The sequence below is a fragment of the Dama dama genome, chromosome 5 (assembly GCF_033118175.1).
Source record: "Dama dama isolate Ldn47 chromosome 5, ASM3311817v1, whole genome shotgun sequence".
Lineage (NCBI taxonomy): Eukaryota > Metazoa > Chordata > Mammalia > Artiodactyla > Cervidae > Dama > Dama dama.
This window is the reverse complement of record NC_083685.1, coordinates 92,567,609-92,588,186: the sequence shown is the minus strand read 5'-3', so window position 1 is coordinate 92,588,186 and position 20,578 is coordinate 92,567,609. Positions and strand designations below refer to the sequence as shown.

The window sequence follows — 20,578 nt, the reverse complement described above, 5'->3', positions numbered from 1 at the left end:
TCTACTTGGGCTATCTGATATTTGGGACAAATCAAGTCATTTCTGCACTCTGTAATTTTTACAGATAGCATAGAGCCCCCTCCATCCCTAGCCACAAAAGTCTCATGTCCAAAGATTAACTTGTGAGTTGGCTGCTTGAAGACTCAGAAAACAATCCTTTTTTTTTTTTTTTTTGGTAAAGAAAGGATTTCTAGGTTCCCAAACAGCCCACAAAGAACCCTTGACTCCTGGCAGCTCCCAGACCCTGGTAGGGGGTTCGGCATCCATGTCTGCCCTAAAGCTGAGGGCTTCCGGGTTAATATGTGATGAAACTTCTTCAGGACTCTATCAGTCCTCTAGGAAACACATTTGGGATTCAGCCTGGAGGCTGCAGGGGTTGGGTCCCTCTCCTGGACTGGGTCTGGTCTGGGCACAGGGTTCTAGTGGGAGCTGAGTGTGGTGGCTTGTGCTAAATCAGCTCTGAGGGGTCTCAGGGGATTCCTGAGAGCTGAGGGGCAGAGGCAACAGCTCCTTGCAGACTGGATATTTGTACACAGGGACCTTTTGGGGCTGTATTTTCTCTGCCAAGCCGGTCCTCATCACCTCCTTATTTACTTACCTGCTATGGACTGAGTGCTCTCACAGTGGGTTTATCCTATTTGATACGTATTTTTCCATTAAAAATTCCATTGTTAGAAACGTAACATCTAAGGGGACCAACATCCCGTTAGACCCCTCAGACCTGATGTAGCACAAGCTACCACACTCAGCTCCCACCAGAACCCCATGCCCAGACCAGGCCCGGTCCAGGAGAGGGACCCAACCCCTGCAGCCTCCATAATACACAATTTAAAAATTATCCTTGGGGACTTCCCTGGTGGTCCAGTGGCTAAGATTCTGTATTCCCAATGGGGAGGGGGGCCAGGTTCGATCCTTAGTCAGGGAACCAGATCCCACATGCTTCAACTAAGACCTAGCATAGCCAAATAAATATAAATTTAAAAAAATTGTCCTGCAAACTTTATAACATAGGGCAACAATCCCCTACCCCCACTCCCAAGTCCCTCTCTTGGTAACTCTTAGAGCTCTTAGCCATCTCCACAGGTGTTTACCTTTGTACTGAAATCTCCTGCTGATTATATTTCTTGATCTTTCAGCTTTGTATATTATATGTCATGATATAAACTATCATGATATTATTTTCAATCTAACACAGGGATGCTTCCTATCCTGTTTGTACATCCTTGTGTACCTTATCTGTCCTCACGCTCCAGTCTGGGCTGGCTTGGCACTAGCCCCTGACCACAGCTGTTGCCAGTATCCTGGGGACTCTCTTTGCCCCTCTGCTGTGTCAGCTCGTTTCCTGCGTCTCCATATCCTTTTTCCTAGATTTTTTCCCTTGTTTGGTTGGAGCACATCCTGTAGTAGCTGCCTGAGAAAGAATGTATGGGAGGTAAATTAAAAAAAAAAAAAAGAATCCTCACAAGTCTGAAAATATTTTCATTCTACTGTCATTGAGATTTGGGTGGATATAAATCCAGATTAGAAATCAATTCCTGCCAGAATTCAGAAGATACTTCTTCACTGTGTTCTGGCTTCAAAATTTGATTTGAAAATTTCAAAGCCATTGTAATCCCTGGCTCTTGGTATATGACTTGTTAATTTTTTTTTTCCTCTTTGGAAGGTTTTAGGATTTTTTTCCTTTAGGATTTTTTCCCCTGGTGTCCTGAAATTTCATGATAAGGCTTGCTCTAGGGGGGCTTGCCCAGCAGTCCAGTGGTTAAGACTCTGTGTTCCAATGCAGGGTGCACAGGTTCAATCCCTGGTCAGGGAACTAAGAACCCACACACACTGCATGGTGCAGCCAAAAAAAGAAAAAAGGCTTGCTAGAGTTCCCTAAAGTTTTTTTTTTCTTTTGCCACTCCTCACCACATGCAGGATCTTAGTTCCTCAATCAGAGAATGAATCTGCACCTCCTATAGTGATAGCATAATGTCCCAACCGCTGGACTTCTAGGGAATTCCCATGTTTCCTATATTTTTTATATGGAAAGACTTCAGACATATATAAATAACACAAATATAACATATAATGAAATATTATAAATATTACAAACCCATCAATCTACCACTGAGATGAAGGAAACATTACCAGTAAAGTTGAAACCACTCCTTATGCCTCTTCCTCTCAAGATGTATCTTGAAATCTGTTGTTTATCCTTCCTATGCGTTTATTCTTCCACTGCATAAAATGTATGTTAATACATAACATTTTTGCATGTTTTAAAATCTCCACAGAGATGGTGTCATAATGTATTTATTTTTTTCTGCCATCTGTTTCTTTCCTCAGCATTGTTTGTGAGACTCCTCTCTACTGAGCGGGGCATGTTTGACTCTATCACAATTTATGGATCTTTTCTTCTGTGGATGGTATTGAGGTTGTTCCCAGTTTTTAGCTAGTAAAAAGGTACTGCTCTAAACATCCCATGGACATCTTTTGGAATTCACAGAGAAGAGTTTTGCTATAGGGCAATGATTCTCAGTTCTGCCGGCACACAGAGTCATCAGGGAAGCTTCACAAAATCCTGATATCAAGGCTGGGCCCCAAATTGATTAGACCAGAATCTCTGGGGGTGTGTTCAGCGTGAGCGTGTGTCAAGCTTATCAGGTGACTGCAATGAGCTGCCAGTGGTGACCACCACTGCCCTGGACCACATAGTGGTCCTCCAGCCAGCAGCATCGGCATCATAACAGAACTTGATGGACAAGCATGCTCAGCCCCTGACCCAGACCTGGTGGGTGAGAATCTGTTTTAGCAAGACTTCTGGTCACTGCACTGCAGGCCAGGAGCATCTTCATCTGCAGGTATTGCCACACGGTGGCTCATGAGGCTGGTGGCTGGCCACACGGCTGTGGTTTTAAGTCACTGTGCCCAGCACTTGGCAGGTTCTTGCTCTATGGAAGTTCTTTTTCTTCAGTTCTGGGAAATAATATGTATCATTTCTTCCACAATTTTCTCTCCTCTATTTTCTATTTCTTGGCTTGCAATTCTTTTCAGTTGGAAATTAGACCTTCTGCATGGATCTGATCTTTTGGTTGTCCAACTGTCTTGGATTTTTCTCCCTATTTTAACATCTCTTTGTTTCAGTGTTTTACTGTCTAGAAGGTTTTCTCCCATATTTCCATCCCTTATAATGCATTTAAAAATTTATGCTATATATATATATTTTTAATATTCAAGAGCTTTAACACTTCCTTTTAAAAAATGACACTTTCTTCCTGTCTCATGGACAAATACCTTCAGAGGAATGCCCTCTGACTCTTTTCTTCTGGGTATTGGAGTCTCTGTATCTTTGGCTGTTGGTTTTAGTCAATTGCTGGTGCCCCCAGCTGTTGTCACTACGACTGCAACACAGGAAAGCTAACAGGAAGCCCTGTGCATGTGGGCAGGGCTTGGGAACGCGGGCCCCACAGTAGCACCTGGGTAGAGACCGGGGAATTGTCAATTTCAGGATCTGTAGATCTTTTCTCTTTACTTGGTTTCCCAGAGAGAAATTCAATAATGTCCTCTCTTGGGGGTGGCTGAATGGGGAACAGGCCCAGCTGTTGGCCAAGGAAGGGGGCTGATGGTCTCCCCATTAACTATTGCCTCGCCCCAGCCTTTGTCTGGGCTTAGGGTTCCCAAGCCAGAATCCTTCTAGCTCAGCCTTGGCCAGCTGTAAACCGCCTTCTACCAGGGTCAGAGAAGGGTGGTCACATGCCATCTGGGCTTGGGTCCAACCACTTTTTCCAAATGACACTATTTTCATATCCATCCTGAACTTCTGCTTTAGGAATACCTGGTCCCTCCATGTTCAAAGCATTTGGAGGATTCTGCAGAGCCAACTGGCTTGTGACTAGTTGGCTTTCTCCCTTGTAGACATTTCAGAGGGTGGGAGAAGCTGACACTAAACAAGTTTTACTCTTCTATCTTCCAAAGTTTTAGACCTCTCTTACGTACTGCTGCTGCCTTTGCTGTTGTTCAGTCGCTAAGTCATGTCCAGCTCTTTGCGACCCCACATACTGCAGCATGCCAGGCTTCCCTGTCCTTCACCATATCCTGTCGCTTGCTCTAATTCATGTCCATTGAGTCAGTGATGCCATCCAACCATCTCATTCTCTGCCGCTCCCTTCTCCTCCTGCCCTCAATCTTTCCCAGCATCAGGTGGCCAAAGGATTGGAGCTTCAGCATGAGCATCAGCCCTTCCAATGAATATTCAGGGTTGATTTCCTTTAGGATTAACTGGTTTGATCTCTTTGCTGTCCAAGGGACTTTCAAGAGTCTTCTCCAGCACCACAGTTTGAAAACATCAATTCTTCAGTGCTCAGTCTTCTTTATGATACAACTCTCACATCTGTACATGACTACTGGAAAAACCACAGCTTTGACTAAATGGCCTTTTGTTGGCAAAGTGACGTCTCTGCTTTTTAGTATGCTGTCTAGCTTTGTTAGAGCTTTCCTTCCAAGGAGTAAGTGTCTTTTAATTTTGTGGCTGCAGTCACTGTCCATAGTGATTTTGGAGCCCAAGAAAATAAAATCTGTCACTGTCTCTACCCTTTCCCCTTCTATGTGCCATGAAGTGAGGACTAGATGCCATGATCTTAGTTTATTGAATGTTGAGTTGTAAGCCAGTCTTTTCACTGTCCTCTTTCACCTTCTTCAAGAGGGTCTTTAATTCCTCTTCACTTTCTGCCATTAGAGTGATATAATCTGCATATCTGAGGTTGTTGACATTTCTCCCAGCAATCTTGATTCCAGCTTGTGATTCATCCAGCCCGTATTTCGCATAATGTACTGCATATAAGTTAAACAAACAGGATGACAATATACAGCCTGGACACACTCCTTTCCTGAGTTTGAACCAGTCTGTTGTTCCATGTCTGATTCTAACCATTGCTTCTTGACCTGCATACAGGTTTCTCAGCAGACAGGTAAGGCCGTTTTTGTAGTTCATGCCATTTTCATTCCTTTAGGTCATTTTGGTGGGGTTCAAGAGGCAGAGAACATACAAATGTGTTCAGTCCACTGTGTTTAACTAGAAGTCCTTGTCCATTTTACAATTTTTATATATGTATGTATGTTAATATAACTCATTTTGATTATTTATACATATACTTAACTTTTTATTTTTATATCAATGACCTTGTTTTTCAACATTAGGTTTATGAGCCCTTCTAACCCACGCAGATCTAGCTTATTCCTTTTACTGCAGCTTAGCAAGTGTTCCAGCAACCGCTGTACCACATTTTTTTCCCATCCATTTCTCTACTTATGCATCTTAGACACACAAGTGATTGTGGCCTTTTGATCAACACAGTGGCTCAATGCAAATTCTAATATTTATTGTTTTTATTCTGAAGCATAACTTGTCACAGGGAAATAGGACTTTTATTTTTTTTAAACTGTCTGCCAGTGACAAGGGCAAAAGAGCTAATAGTGGGGGTCTGAGAGACTGGAGAGGAAGGCCCTTCAAGGACCAGGCACGGGGCAGGCAGGAAGGATGGGAGGGTGTGGGCAGCACACACACACACACGGGCATGTTCTCTCTCCTACAGGAAGAGTTTTCCAGAAGCATTGGCCTGCACTCTAAATTAAGTGTTTTTCTGCCAAATCGAGCCTACTGAAGAGGAGTGAATTAATGGCTTAGGGGGCTTCGCACCCCAGCAGGGAACTCAACTGAAGGCTGCTCCTCAGTGAATGAATTCAGTGTTCCCCAGAACACTTTCCAGCTCCACCAACCCCCGGGGAGGGCTTCCAAGAGACCCAACAGAGAACCAAGTTCAAGAGCAGCTTCTGGGCCAGGAGGGAGGTGACTGTATCCACGTCTGGGGACTGCAACAAGAGGGGGAGCGGGGTGGACCTCTCCTCCCACCTCCGCTGGCCTCCTCTCTAGGGGCCATGCTTCTCAGTGAAGGGTCACCCTCAGGCCTGGATGTCTTCTTCCATGAATACAAATATGGAGAAAGCCCCACCTCTGAAACAGCAGTGCACATGGGACGGCCCTACAGGTGGGTTTGAAGGCCCTTCCAGTCCAACCAAGACGATAGCAAACTTAAAATGAACACAGGAGTAGGCTGGGAAGTGGGGAGGGCAATAAATAAAGGTCAGAGCGGAGTGGAGTGGCTGGGGTTGGGGTTGGGGGTCTCCCAGGAAAGAAGGGGTGCAGAAAGGCACTGAGTGCAGGGGAGCAGACTCAGCCCCCCAAACACTGGTTTGTTGAGTTAGAGGTCACGTCCGACAGGGCTGGCGGCCAAGGGCTCCAGGACTGGTCAGGAAGGAACCAGGAGGGGTCTGACTCCAGCTGTCTCTCCCCCTCTCTCTCAAGCTCTTCCACTGGAAAGTCTGCCCCATGCACCAAGCGCACCCCTGTCCAGGGAAGGTGGAGGGGACCGTCGGAGGCCATGTCAGCAGTGGGGGCTGGCCCAGGTGAGCCTTTTACCTTTGAGAGAGAGAGAAGAAAGGCCACAATAGAATGAGCAGAAGCAAAGTCCCACTCGAGGGACAGTGTGAACTTTGGGAATGGAATGCAGGGAAGGTGGACTCCTTGCTGGAGTGGCCTGAACCTGAAGCAGCCACCCCATCTGAAACTAAGTGGGGGACTGCTGGGGAGGGCTGGGGGCTGAGCCCTGGGCCCAGCCCTGCTCGACTGCGCCAAGAGATTGCAGGCAAGTCGCCCACTCCCTGTGCTCCAGTGTGGCCATCTACACCGGGCTAATCAACACAGGTGATCCTGGGATGCCAGCAGGAGCAAATGGACATGAGAGGGACCTCCCTGGTTGTCCAGTGGTTAAGATTTTGCCTTCCAAAGCAGTAGGTGCAGGTTCGATCCTTGGTTGGGGAGCTAAGATCTCACCTGCCTTATGGCCAAAAACAAAAACCAAAACATAAACAACAGAAGCAATATTGTAACAAGTTCAATAAAGACTTTAAAAATGGTCCAGATTAAAAAAAAAAAAAAACTTAATAAATATTAAAAAAAAATGGATGTCAGAATGGAAAACCTTCCAGGCCAGTCCTGTCCAAGTAAACCTTAAGCCCTGGAACCCTGTCTATGTGCTGGGCCACCCGGCACATAGATCATCGGGTGGCCACTGGACATGTCCTGAAGAGCTATGCAGGTCTACCTATGCAGGTAGGTACCCCACGTGGACCCTGGAGCTTACCCTCCCTGCAACCTGGAAGGGACAGGATGTGGTCCCCACTTTTAGTGATAATGCAATTGGGTACCGAGAGATCAACTATTAGATTGAACCCTAGGCAACTGCCAATATTTAACTATTTTTGATCTACAAAAATGCAGTTGCATGTGGTTCAACCTGATAGTTTGCCCAGGTTCCCATGGGTGTGGATGGCAGAGCTGGGGCTAGAGCTCGGGCCTGCTGGATTCCAAACTGTCCTCTGTGGGGGACTGCTGGAGGCGAGGGTGATGGGAGAGGACCCAAACCATGCCCGCCGCGCCTCCCTCCCTGAGACCTGTCCGCCCCACTCCCCCATGTCACAGTCTGCCTCTCTGTCATGCTCATAATGAGGGAGAATGCGGGAAGGAGGGGGGTGAAGGAAGAGTGGATGAGGGCCCCCCTGGGGTTTCCTGGTGGGTGAGCCCACCCCACCAGGCTCCCACAGCCGTCCCCGTGCGCAGCAGGGGCATCAGCTGCTGTGTTGACCCACACAGCGTGTGCCTATGATCCTGTGGCTGTGGAGGCACTTGGTCCAGCTGGGGCTTCTTTCTGGAAGGAGACCAGGGGTCGATCCTGCACCTGCACACTTTTCTCCCACTTGAGAGTGAGGACCCCCTTGTCCCCCGACTGCCTGATGGTCCCAGGCTGGCCGGGGCAGGTGGGAGCTTGGATTCTTGCCCTTGGCTCCCATACCCATCAAATGGGGATAATAAGCCCCCTGACTTCTTGGCCAAGAGAATGAAAGTTGCCCGTGGATGTGCAGGGCGGGCCGGGCTCCACAGGTCCTGATATCCCCCCTCTTAGGATCTGGTACTGCTCTGGCCTGGGCTCTGTCTGCGGCAAGCAGCTTCGGCTTCTTCAGCTATGTGGTAAATTTCTGGAGGTCTCAGACTGTCCCCCACCACACCCGGCCCAGGCTGGGCACACCCTATGGTGGACAGTAGCTGTTCTCAGGGTGGAGTTACTGTGACTTTTATGGGGATGGTGAAATACTTGGAAAGGTTACATTTTATAAAACTGAGCATGCTAACCACCACTGAGAACAGATAGAGATGGTCGGCCTTGAGGACTGGGTCCCTCCCTTTGTTCACTGTGGGCGGGGATGGGTCTGGCTTGCCTGGGCTCCCCCAGTACCTGGCACAGTGCTCAGCGAACGTGGAGAATTGAAAACATCCCCAGCGCTCTCTAGTGTTGGAGCACAGATGAGGACCAGGCAGGCTACGGGGAGGGGAGCAGGCGCAGGGGTGGGGGCAGACGGAGAGGAGGTGGGCGGGTTGGCAGATGGCTTGGTACTCACCGGGGCCCTTTGGGTCCGGCCAGGGTGCGGGGCCCCCACTGTGGGTCAGCAGAGCCTGTCCCGGTCTCACTGGCCAGGCTGCTCTGGCTCCCCGAGAGGCAGCTGGCTGGGCGGGTGGGCCCCATCTTCAGTGACTCCACGCTGCCACCTGCAAGAAGACCCCGTGATTGGCTCCGGGTTGGGCACTTTAGACCTTGAACCGAGACAGGGAGGAACTCAGCCTGGACAAGGGAGCTGATCTAAAGTCTCCTCATTTGGAATTGTGACCTGTATCTATGGGACTGTCTGCCAGAGCCCCTCCCCCTGAGAACAGCCACCCCCTCCCCCCCTATTCACATGGTTGCCATGGTCTAGTGGGACCCCCACCCTTTGGCCGCTGCTGACTGGCCCACAATCTTACAGAGACAACTGAATGGGCCCTTGGGTCATTTAACTAAGGAACAAGTAGTTACCCACATGAAAATGGACAGTGCCCTTGGAGAAGGAGCATGTAGTGGGGGAAGTGTGTGTGTATCTGTTAACACAACAAGAGGGACATTCACTGCTGCCTTTAGTAACTAAGGAATCCTCATTCAGACACAGTTGTTAGTCCCCGCCTGCTGAGAGAGCAGAGATGGGGTTTGCAAGACTCCACTCTGTCTTTCTGTCTCCTGGACCCGCTTGGTCACAGCTGAGAGTTGGTATGAAGAGAAAGGGTGAAGGCTATGGTGGTGAGGGGAGGGACAGAAATATACAGCCTGCCCCAGAAACCAAGGCTGGCAGGTGAGTTTGCTCCACACTTTCCTAAGAATCTTCAGCTTAAAGGGGACTATGAGGTCATCTGGTCCAGGGACAGTTTAAAACCCATGCATCATCCCTGCCTACTGACACTAATCATTTGGAAAACTGCATGGAGCAGGATTCTACAGCCCATGTCAGGCTCTGTGGGAGAGAGTATCATGATCAACTAGTAATGTCTGCCATGGGCACAGGAGCGGAAGTAAAAGTATGTGTTCCAGGCATTTGGCATCTCTTATCAAGCGCAGACAGCTACCACTGCAGGAATGCCTTCCATATCAGTTCTGGCAGGAGATCACCCAGCTTTCCATTTCTTTTCAGCTTGAGGCAGTTATTGAAACACTTTCTTCTTATGTACTAAAAATCAGCCTCCTGAAACATCTTGCAAATATCCCAGTTCTAACCTCTCGAGTAACTGTGAATGAAGCTGGTCCTTTTCCTGGGAAGGCCCTTCATGTGTGGAAAGGAAAATGTGCTCCCAGGCCTTCTCTGCATGGACACCTGAGCCTCCCTTCCACCTGTTCGTGGTGGTTTTTTATTTTTGGCTGCTCTGTGCGGCTTGCGGGATCTCAGTTCCCCGACCAGGGATTGAACCCACCACAGTCAAAGCCCAGAATCCTAACCACTAGGTCACCAGGAACTCCCTTTCCCATCTCTTCTTGAGGGGTGCCAACCCTGTAGCTCCCAGTCATCCCAGCCAAAGGCCCACTGTGCCTCCTGGCTCTAGAGATGTTTCACCAGCCCCCACCGAGGAGCTGCTGGGGAGCAGAGGCCACAGGAGGAGGAGAGCCACTGCCCTCAGGCTTGGGGAGCAAACAGCGCTGCCCCCTGCACTTCCTGCCAGCTGAGTCAGTCACTTACCTGACTCCCCCCAGGGTCTGCTGCCTTTCGGGCCCCTGACCCCAGCAGGCGGGAGTCTGTCATCCAGGCTGGAGGAGCTGAGATCAGAGTCGCTGTCACTGTCGCTGGAAACCACTGGAAAAGACACATCAGCTCAGGCGGTCAGCCCCACTGGCCACTGCCAGCAGGTGTGTCTGACACAGGGGACCAGGGCAGGCCTCCTCCTCCTGCTGAGAGAAGATGGCATGGGACCTCCGCTGGCCCTGGTGTTTGGGGCACGGGGATGCCAGGGGACTCCTTTCTGCCAGGCGGAGAGGTGAGTGCCGGGGCAGCCCATCTCCACATGTCAGCCCCTCCCTGGGGCTGGATCAGAAACCTCTCGCTGGGAGGAGCCGATTATCCACTTTGGTGCAGGCCCAACCACTCTGAAGCGTGCACTTGGCAATGCTTAAAGGCATCCAGTGATGCCCTGCAGGAATAATTCCAGTCCTTGCTGACCTGACAGAGGGCTCCAGGCCCCTAACATACACTAACTAGCAGAAGCTTCAGAACAACTCTGCAAGATAGGAAATAGCATTGTCCCCATTTCCCAGGCAAGGAAACTGAGGCCCTTGACCACAATGGGACGCTTACTCTGGTGGGCTGGCTCCACAGACTGTGTTTATAACCACTCTGATTCCACTGGGAGAACTGAACTCAGAGCCAGCAGGTCTGGGCTCTCATCCCAGCTCATCCAGCAACTCCCAGTGGGGTCTTGTGAATGCAGAAGGGAGCCAGGCTGGTGGGGCTGGAATCCCGCGAGAGGGGAGGGGAGGGGGACCTCCCACGGTGAACACTCACTGTGGTAGAAACCCTCTTTTCTGGACTAAATGGGACCATATTTGGCTGGTTAGTCAACAGTGGGAGTCATAATACAGGATCTATTCATACATTAACCACTCTATTTTCATTTTAAGCATAGAAATGTACATCCATTTGCCAATCTTTTGATGTAGGGCTTGGGTGCTTCTTTGAGATCAGCCCACATGGTCTTTCATGTCTAAACTGCATCTATATTGCATTGCCTGTGATTCGCAGATTCCTTTTCTTTAAACTGAAGTGGAGCTTAAGTGGTTCCGACAGTAAAGAATCTGCCTGTAAAGCAATCCCTAGGTCAGGAAGATACCCTGGAGAAGGGAATGCAACCCACTCCAGTATTCTTGCCTGGAGAATCCCATGGGCAGAGGAGCCTGGCGGGTTACAGTCCATGGGGTCTCAAAGAGTCAGACACGACTGAGCGACTGACACTTTCACTTTAAAGACACAGCAAAGCAAGAGCCCAAACTCCTACCCTCCTCTACTTCTTTAGCCTCATCCCCCACAACCGCACAACCAGCTCTCCTACCTGAGGCTCCTCTGGCCCCAGGCCACCTGGAGCTCCTGCGAAACTGTCAGCACCTCCTGCAGGGACTGGCTTTCCTCTCCCCAGAATTCCCTGCCCACTCCTCTCCTCCTGGCTTAGTTTGGGTACCACCTCCTCCAGGAAGCCCTCTATGGTCTCCACCTGGTTGGCTGAACATGCTGTGTATTCTGCTACACCTGCAGCAATCACTTTCTGCTTTAAGTGTTGTGTGTGTGTTTTCCCCCAGCAGACCTGAAGGTTCCTGAAGGCAGGGGCCAAATCACACCATGACTGAGCCTGGCATGCTTCTCCCGCAGACCTGACCCTGGGGGTGGGGCAACAGGGATGCTATCGGATTGTTTCCAGCTTTGACTTCCTCTGTCTGCTTAAGGATTTTGCTCTTTCTGCTGTGTTTCTTTCTCTCCTCGCCCTCAAGGCAGAGTTCTGGTTTGGCTTTTTGGGTTTTCCAGATCGAGAATCAAAAGGAGATGGAGACTGAAGGGGTTGGGATCCACATACCCGTCCCATTTGTTGTATTTGAGAAATGTAAGGAAAGGCCTGACTTATTTTGCAATTGCTTTTTAGGTCCCAGACTGGGTTTCTTTGATCAAGAACCCACCGAGATCTGATTTTATGGGCGTTCGTTTTATAAGCATTTACGTGTTTTTTGACTCATGCACTGACTGACTAACCGCCAACCCTGTGGGTCCCCAGACTAAGAGAGTGTGAGGGGGCAGGAGTGAACAAGCAGCTCTCCTTTGGGGCAGATGCAAAGGGATCTGGAATATTCTGCCCCTGCCCCCAGCAGGAGGGTGTCCAGCAGCCTGTTAGGCAGCGGGAAGTCCCCGAGGTGAACACGGTGACTGATCTCTGTGTTGGTTTTCTCATCTCTCTGGTAGAGATGCTTAAGGGCAATTTATTCCTTCTTCCTGACTTGGAATGTTCTGCCTGCCCCGTGCCAGATACGCTGGATCTTTGTAATTCTAGGGTGGGGTGGGAAATATGAGGTTGGGCCAGTAGGGGATAGCGGGACATGACATGGGGCTTCATGGTATGGAAATAATGCCTGGATCCTTTGGTGCTAATGCGCAGATGTGGCAGAGCACGACATACCAAGAGCTTGAAAGAGACGATGGGAAAGGACATCCCAAGACTCCGGGTTATGGTGGCCAGCCCATTCACCCCACTCCTTCACTCTGCTCCCTGTCATCTGTGGTAACTGCTCACAGTGTTGGGTTGAGAGTGGGCCTAAGTTGCAAGAATACTGCTGAGCTATGTTGCAAGAGCATGTTTTGCTGGGAGGGGTATGTCTTGTCCAAAGCCCCAACCCTGGAGGTGGGGCTTGGGCGCCATGTTGCCTGGTTCCCATATGGTGCCTATGCCGTGCAAGGGTTAGAAAAAGTAAACCTCCCCAAGTGACAGTCAGTGGGCTGGTTCTTTGTCTCCTTTTATAGAACCCCAAGGGCCATAGCCGTGGAAGGGGGGGAACAGCCCCAGATGACAACTAAGCTCACAAATGTGTCGCAGAGCAGAGGAGCAGCCAGCCGAGGCCTCTTTCCTTTTGAATGCATCTCCCTTGGCTCAAGCATTGTTGTTCATTGTGTCTGGGATTTCAAGCAGGGGGCCAAGCCTCAGCTTAGAGGTCTCTGTGATGCAAACCCAATCCTGTTTCTAATCCACTCTAATAAACCTCACTTGAAAGGAATAAGCCCAAGGAAGTCAGCAGTGTTGACACCTGGCCTTGGCACTTACTGTCACTGGGAAAGAAAGATGCTGAAGAGACAATGTGGAGAACATCCCTGGACATTGCCCAACGCAAACGCCGTTTACCTCAATTCTCCTCCAGCAGCAAAGGAAGAAGTTTTTCTTCTTCCTCCCCCTCCAAATATCGCTGTAAAACCCAAACCTTGGTTAATTTGCCATTCGATTGCTGTTGCCACCTCTCTCTACACGGCAGCTGCAATCGTAAATCTTCCAGGTCTATTAACAAAGCTTTTAGACTCATAAATCTTTTGGCCCTTGCTCCTCCATCCTCAAAACACTCTGTGTGTCTGAAGGCTGATTTTTTACCTCTAATTCCCCAAAGGCTGAGTCTAGGATGGCCTGGTTGGTGACAAGTGCTTGTATTCTGCCCATGCTTGATTTTTCAGGTTGAAAATGGGAAAACACCAGGGAGAAGACTGTCTTGATAGCTTCCCCAAGAAGGAGGTGTCACCAAGTGGATTCACTGGAACTCTGCCAGGAGGCAGGGAGGAGCAGGGAAGAGGCCCCCCTGCTGTAGTGTCCTGGGCCCCTGGACCACTTGCTTGGGGACCTGGCATCCCTGAGATTTTCCCATCATGCCCCAGCAGGGCTGCCCCACTCTGCCTGGCTCTCATCCTCAGCAGTGGACAGCACCAGCGCCAGCCACGCTCACTTCTCTGGGTGATTTTTTTCCCTCTTGGATGGATTTGCAATTTGATTGTCACCATGGAAACTCAAGAGTTTTGGTACATGAAGGTGGGGGGAAGTCTTCCCTTTTGGAAAGTCTTTTCCAACTGCTGCAAAGAACATGTGTGGCAGCTGCTGACTTGTGGAGAAACCTTGCCTGCAATGGTCTGGGGGACAGGCAGGATGCTGGCTACTTGACCTCATAGCCCTGCACTAGGATTTAGGGGAACTGTTTCCTGGCTCTGATCTGCCACCCTCTCTCTTTGTGACCCTGGGGACACCTCTCAGGGCTTCACCACACACAAAAACAGGCCAACCTAGACAGCCTAGATACTCTGGGTCTTGAATCCTAGGATTCAACTTCTGGTCAGCTTTGTTCCATCAGTGGAGAGATCCCAGTGCCCCTTCCTGGCTGAGAGGTGGGGGGATGTGATTTCTGGGCCACACGACATTCGCCTGCCTGGCACAAGGACAACCAGCAGCCTGTGAGCTTGGGAGGCCCTTGTGAGTTGCTGCTGCTCTGCTTGGAGGCTCCCAAAGCCCCCAGAAATTATGGGAATTAGAGAGGAAGAGATATTTTCAGCAAACATTCTGCCAAGGCAAAGCAGATGGTGGAAAATTTTGCACACTAAAAACAAAAAAAAAAACCCAACTTTTATTGTAAAGGAAAGATAAGGCCCCGGAGAATGCAGAGACATCCCCAATTAGCCTTACCCAGCCCACCAGGCTGGCGTGGCTGCAGAGAAGAGTCGAAAAGATGTCCCCACAGGGACAGGTGATGGCTGTGCCACCCGCAAGTGGGGCCAGGCTCGCAGCCCGAAACCCCACCAAGATGCCTCCCACGTCTGGGGCTCTGTTTGGCGGCAGCAGGAGGGAGGTGTGGGGGTGGTGAAGAGGCACTGGCTCTGAGTCAGAAAGACAGTGTCCTGGCTCTGCCACTTGCCAGCGGTGTGACTCTGGGCCAGTTCCTTCACCTCTCTGCTCGGCAGGCTCACCTATGAAACGGCCAACCATGGATCCTTCCCTGAGTTGTTGTGAGCATTAGCAGAAATAACACAGGCAGTGTCTGGCACATGGCAGATGCTTGATAAATGAACTATTTTATTTGGGGGGCATTCTGAACTCATGGCCCACACCATCTGGCATGGGGATGGCCTCTGGACTCAGCATGTTTGATGCCCAGGTCAACCTCAGGGGGGTGGACGCTCCTCTCCTAGGGGAACTCAGATTTCCAAGTTGTGCTTCATGAGACATTGAAGGCATTGGTACCTTCAGAGTCTGTTTGGAGGCTGAGCTGGACTGGAACCCAGGACTATCTGAGGCTGGAATCTCTGTTCTTTCCTCCGCACTCAGGATGAAGGGCATCCCTTGGTCTGGGCTTATCCCAAGGGCTCTGGGCCCCTGCAGGCAAGCCAGGTCATCCTCAGTCCCTTCAACATGCCTCTTCCCATCGGGCAGGAGCTGCCACGTGGGTGAGAAAAACACCTAGTTCACTCCCAACATCTAGGGTTGAATACGAGCTCTGCTTTGGACACTTCTGGACAAATACCTTAATCTCTCTGAACCTCAATCTTCTCATCTGTACAGTGGAGACAATAACAACGATGACAGTAAAATAAGATGAAGTAGGACGTAATGCATTGAAAGTTTAAAAAGCTATTCAAGGGACTTCCCTGGTGGTCCAGTGGCTAAGACGCCTTGCTCCCAGTGCAGGAGGTCTGGGTTCAACCCCTGGTCAGGGATCTAGATCTCATATGCCACAACCAAGAGCTGGCAGGCCGCAACTAAGGCCTGGGGCAGCCAAATAAATAAATACATTGCTGTTGTACATTCGCTCGGTCATGTCTGGCTCTCTGCGACCCCATGGACAGCAGCACGCCAGGCTTCCCTGTCCTTCACCATCTCCCGGCGTTTGCTCCAAGATCCCATATGCTGCAACTAACGATTCCAGTCCTGCAATTAAGACCCAGCACAGCCACATAAATAAATATTTAAAAAAAACTATATGAGTCTATAGATATTTTTCAAAATGAGATTCCAATTCATCCTCTAGGAACCGACCCAAATCGTGCCTGTGTTGGGAAGTTTCTCTTGCCCAAGGATGGAAGACAGCCTCCAACCCTGCTCTCCCTACACCTGCTGGTCCCTCTCACACACCCTCTGGCATTGCACTATTTTTCCTACAGATGCCTGCCTTGACTTGCCCAGCTCTACCAGAAACCCCTTCAGGGCAGGGCCACATCTTAATCGGCGTCTGCCTCCTTTCCTCAGCCCCCAGTGCTGGGCCCTGGGCCAAGCGGGCACTCGGTAAGTACTTGTTGACTGCTTTCTGAAAAATCCTCCCCAGGAGAGGACACGGCACCTCATGGAGACAGCAGGATGGATGGAGGTCAGCGAGGTGGTGGCCAGCCAGCTGGGGCTGGGCATTCAACCAAGCAGGTGCCTCCCTTCCCCAAAGGACACTTGGGTGGGACAAGCCAGGTGACAGGCGACAGTGGCCTCAGCCGGAGCCAGGGATGGACTAATAGAGGGGGGCTGTCGGAGGCCGGTTGCCATGGACACAGAATGAGTGGGCTCTGGGGAGCGGAGCGCACTGTTCACGCAAAACCTTCTCTTCTTCCAAACCCAAGACCCAAGGATAGGTTCTCCCTTTGCTTTGGAAACTTCCCCCAGGGCCTTAGAGAGTAGGGATCTGAAAGGAAGAAAGAAAAATAGCCTCAAGCCCAGGGGGCCTGTCCTAAGGATGGGCTGAGTGGAGCCAGAGAGCCTCAGAGTCAACCTCCCTCCCTCCATCCTGGCCTGGAGTCTGGAGATCCAGACGACCCTCCTTTGCCAGCTGCCTGATCACCCTGGGCCTCATTTCCTCCCCCTCAGAGGTGGGGATAGTCGCAGGACCACCACGGAGGGAGGGTGAGGCTGTGGGACCTGCTTCCTTGATTCCCCTTCTAGGCTGCCCCCAGGACTTCAGCTGGGATGGCCCAGGCCAGGCCAGGAACTGAGAGTGGGGAGTGGAGGGTTTCTTGTGCTTGTTTATTCATTTGCCATTGATTTTAATGAACTCCCTCCTTGGGGCCTGCAGCCAGACAGGAGGCACCGGATAATGAAGAAGAATCCTCCAATCGATAGAGATGTGGTCGCCAGCATTGACATCCTGTGGTCTTGTCCTGGCTGGAGGCACTCCAGAGAGAAGGGGGAAGTGGACAGATGGAAGATAAGAACAGATTCTGCCAGAGAGAACACGATACCACTACTCTGGAGCAGGGGTGGAGAGTGTTCGGGGAAAGAAGAAGTCAGGGAGAGCTTCCTGGAAGAGGTGGAATTTAACGATGAGCATGATTTTGGCAGGTAGAGATGCTGGGACTGGGGTGTGCCAGGCACCCCTGACAGAGAACAGGAAAGGCAAAGGCCGGGTGGTGGGCTTCTCTGGGGCCAGGACAGGCTTAAAAGGAAGGTTCCAGACTCAGGCACTTAGAGGACGAGGGGCTGGTCTGGTTTGGGTGTGCTCTGCACTATTCCCCTTTGGCAGGTTATTGCTTCTGATTTATGGCAGAGATGCAGCAAAGTGGGTGCGTACCTCCTGCCGGCTCCTCTGCCGGGATATAAAATGTGCCTCATCCACTCCATGACGTCAGTGCTCTCTGTCCTTCTTTATGTCTCTGTGTGTCTCTGACTTCATCTCTTTGTGCCTCTCTTGCTGATGGTTTAAAAAAAACCCTCTCTCTGCTGGCCTCTCGTCCTTCCCTCTCTTGCGGGGCTCTGTGTCCCCACTGTTCTCAGTCCACTGCGTTGGTCCCGGTCCCACTTCCCATTTTGGTCGGTTGCTCTCACTCTCCCGTTACCCCACCTCTCTGTCCACCTGTCTCTGGGTCTCTGTCTGGCACATCCCCTGAGTCTGGCCTCAGGGTGTGTCCCTCAGGTCCCCTCATCCTAGAACCGAGGCCCCTGCGAGGCCCATGGCATCTGACCTCATCCCGGGTGTGGGACGGGCTATCAGCTTTGCCCAGACTCCACGTGGACCCCAGGGGCAACTGAGGCAGGGGCAGTCCAGCCCCGCTTTGCTGTATGGAGATCACTAGGCAGACAGACGCTCCCTGCTTCTGCTGCTGAGGCTGGACTAGCAAGAAGAATTCAACCAGCCCCATTCGTGGGGCTGGCCTCCACCCCGTGATGGACAGGGGGCCTGGGGAGAGGGTGGCGGAGCCGAGCGCAGCCAGCCCTGTTATGTCCGAGGGTTTTATTGGAGTCAGATGAGGCAGGCGGGCCCAGATTTATTCTCTTCACCCAGGTCCCCAAAGGCCAAGAAAACGAGAGTGAGTAGAATTAAGCTGTAGGTTCACACGGCAAGACAGGTGAGCAGCTGGAGAGGGGAGCGCTTTACTGCACTTGGCAAGAATTATGTGGTCATCCAGGGCTTCCCAGGTGGCTCAGTGGTAAAGAGTCTGCCTGCCAAGCAGAACACATGGGTTCGATCTCTGGGTTGGGAAGATCCCTGGAGAAAGAAATGGCAATCCACTCCAGTATTCTTACCTGGAGAATCCCATGGACAGAGGAGCCTGGCGGGCTGCAGTCCATGGATTCGAAAAGGAGTCGGGCACGACTTAGTGACTACACAGCAGCAGCAGCTGCTGAGGACATCTGCTCAGTTAGAGCCAGGCTGCCCGGGCTGGGGCTGGGCCCTGCTCTCCCAGTTCAGCTCAGATGGGGACTGTCGGCGGCAGGGGGAGCCGGGGGGTGGGGGAGGGGTGCGGCAAGGAGTCCCAGGGCCCCACCTTGCAGCTGGAGTCATCAAATCAGCTGAGGCTGTCATCGGGTTCGGACAAATTAGAAACGACACCCATGCCCCTGACTTCTGTGGTGTGGCTAATGAGGGCCTCCTGCTCTTGGGAAATCAAGCCCCTGGCCAGCGAGGACATCCAGGACAGCCCAGAGGGCTGCAGAGGCCGGGGCGGGGCGCAGCAGTGGGAACAATGGTGGCTCCTGGCTGCTCGGGGATCCTGCTCTGGGGATGGACCCTGCACCGAGCTAGCGTTTGGCATCACCGAGGACTCTGAAGGTCAAGACAAATTAGTAACACATAGGCTTATCTTTCAAAACACAGCCACGTAAGATGAGGCCAGGGCCTCTGTTACCCTGAGACTTAGGAAAAGGGCAGAGTTTCCTGAACACCATGGGGATTTCTTGTTCTGCCCATGCCAAGGTTACAAGGCAAGTTATCTGACCCCTCCAAGCCTTAATTTCCTCTTCTGTGAAATGGGACATTAGTAGTACCTCTAGTACATGTGTTGGCGGCGGGGTTGGGGTGGGGGGCGGTGATCACACGAATACACAAAACCCAGCATGGGCTGCAGTCCACGGCAGCTGAGGCCTGAGACCTGCCTCTTTTGCCCACAGGCCCACGGCGCCCAGGCCTTCATCTGAGCCTTGAGGAACCACGGCTGCCCAGAACGCCAACTGCCCGTGTTTGCCCCAGCGAGGTCCTCAGTGGGCTTAGGAGACCTAGCCCCACACCCCGCTTCTCCTGCCCCCGATGGCACAGATGGTGTTCCTGTCCCCAAACGCCTAGTGGGAGCCACACACAGGACTGTCCAGCCAGGCCTTTTTAATTTATTTTCTGGACCCAAACCTCAGACCTACACCATGAAGACCTGGGTCAATGGCTGTCAAGAGGGCCGGGCTGGACACACAGCGCCCTTCTGAGATTATTCAAAGGCAGCCTCTCTCTCCTCTCCTCTCTGAACAGCCCTTTCTAGCTCATATCTGTCCGCGTATATCTAGTGGTTTCTATTATCTTCATACATGAAAAAATCCCTGGCCCATCCAACTCCCCAGAATGCTAGAACCCAGGCAGGGTGTCAAACGAAGGGAGACAGGGAAGGTGATGATGAAGCAGGAGAGACGACGCTGGGCACAGCACCGCGAGGAAGTTCGCAGGCATTTAGTGACTGTTTACCAGGAGTGCGGCGTGCGGGGTGGGGGTGGCGGCAAGGCAGGGGGTGCTGGGCGAGTGTAATGGGATTTCACAGGCCGCACATAGCAGGACTGTGTGTGTGGGCACGCACATGTGTGTATGCATGTGTGTGTGTGTGTGTATGTGTGTCTGTGTGGCCACTGCTGAGATGGGGCTGGTCTTTCTGGGAGAGACAGCTTCAATATATAGTCTGAGAGATGGTGTACCACCTGCTGGAAATCTCTGCACAGACTCTCATTCCCCTGCATTTAGGACAGTGACATAGGAAAGCTGCAAGAGCAGACTCTGTCCTGGCCCCCCCACCTCGCCCCATCCTACTCATAGGGAAACCAAGGCCTAGGGAGGAAGAAGGACTTCCAAGAAGTAAAGTTTTCTGACCCCATTAAGACACAGGAGCTTGGGACTTCCCTGGTGGTCCAGTGGTTAAGACTCTGTGCTCCCAATGCAGGGGGCCCGGCTTTGATCCCTGGTTGGGGAACTAGATTCCACGTGCTGGAATGAAGATTTCTCACGATGCAAGGAAGATCGGAGATCCGGTGCACCACAACTAAGACAAGATGCAGCCAAATTAAACAACAACATGATCCCTGGGTCTTGAAGATCCCCTGGAGAAGGGAATGGCGACCCACTCCAGTATTCTTGCCTGGAAAATCCCATGGACAGAGGAGCCTGGTGGGCTACAGTCCATG

The 20,578-nt window shown here is 51.4% G+C and overlaps 1 protein-coding gene across 8 annotated transcripts in view; it reads right to left on the bottom strand.

Moving 5' to 3' along the window:
* Positions 1 to 5,244: 5,244 nt before the first annotated feature.
* RPH3AL (rabphilin 3A like (without C2 domains)) overlaps positions 5,245 to 20,578 on the bottom strand; it is a 137,066-nt gene continuing 121,732 nt past the window's right edge. For 5 of the 8 annotated variants that reach the window (XM_061143033.1, XM_061143040.1, XM_061143037.1 and 2 more), the window contains 3 exons: positions 10,132 to 10,245; positions 8,494 to 8,641; positions 5,245 to 6,457 (listed from right to left, as the gene is read on the bottom strand). In XM_061143033.1, coding sequence (XP_060999016.1) covers positions 6,454 to 6,457; positions 8,494 to 8,641; positions 10,132 to 10,245 — 266 coding nt within the window. In that variant the 3' untranslated portion in view covers positions 5,245 to 6,453. The remainder of the gene's footprint in view (positions 6,458 to 8,493; positions 8,642 to 10,131; positions 10,246 to 20,578) is intronic. The other 3 variants (XM_061143038.1, XM_061143034.1, XM_061143035.1) reach the window with 3 other exon arrangements.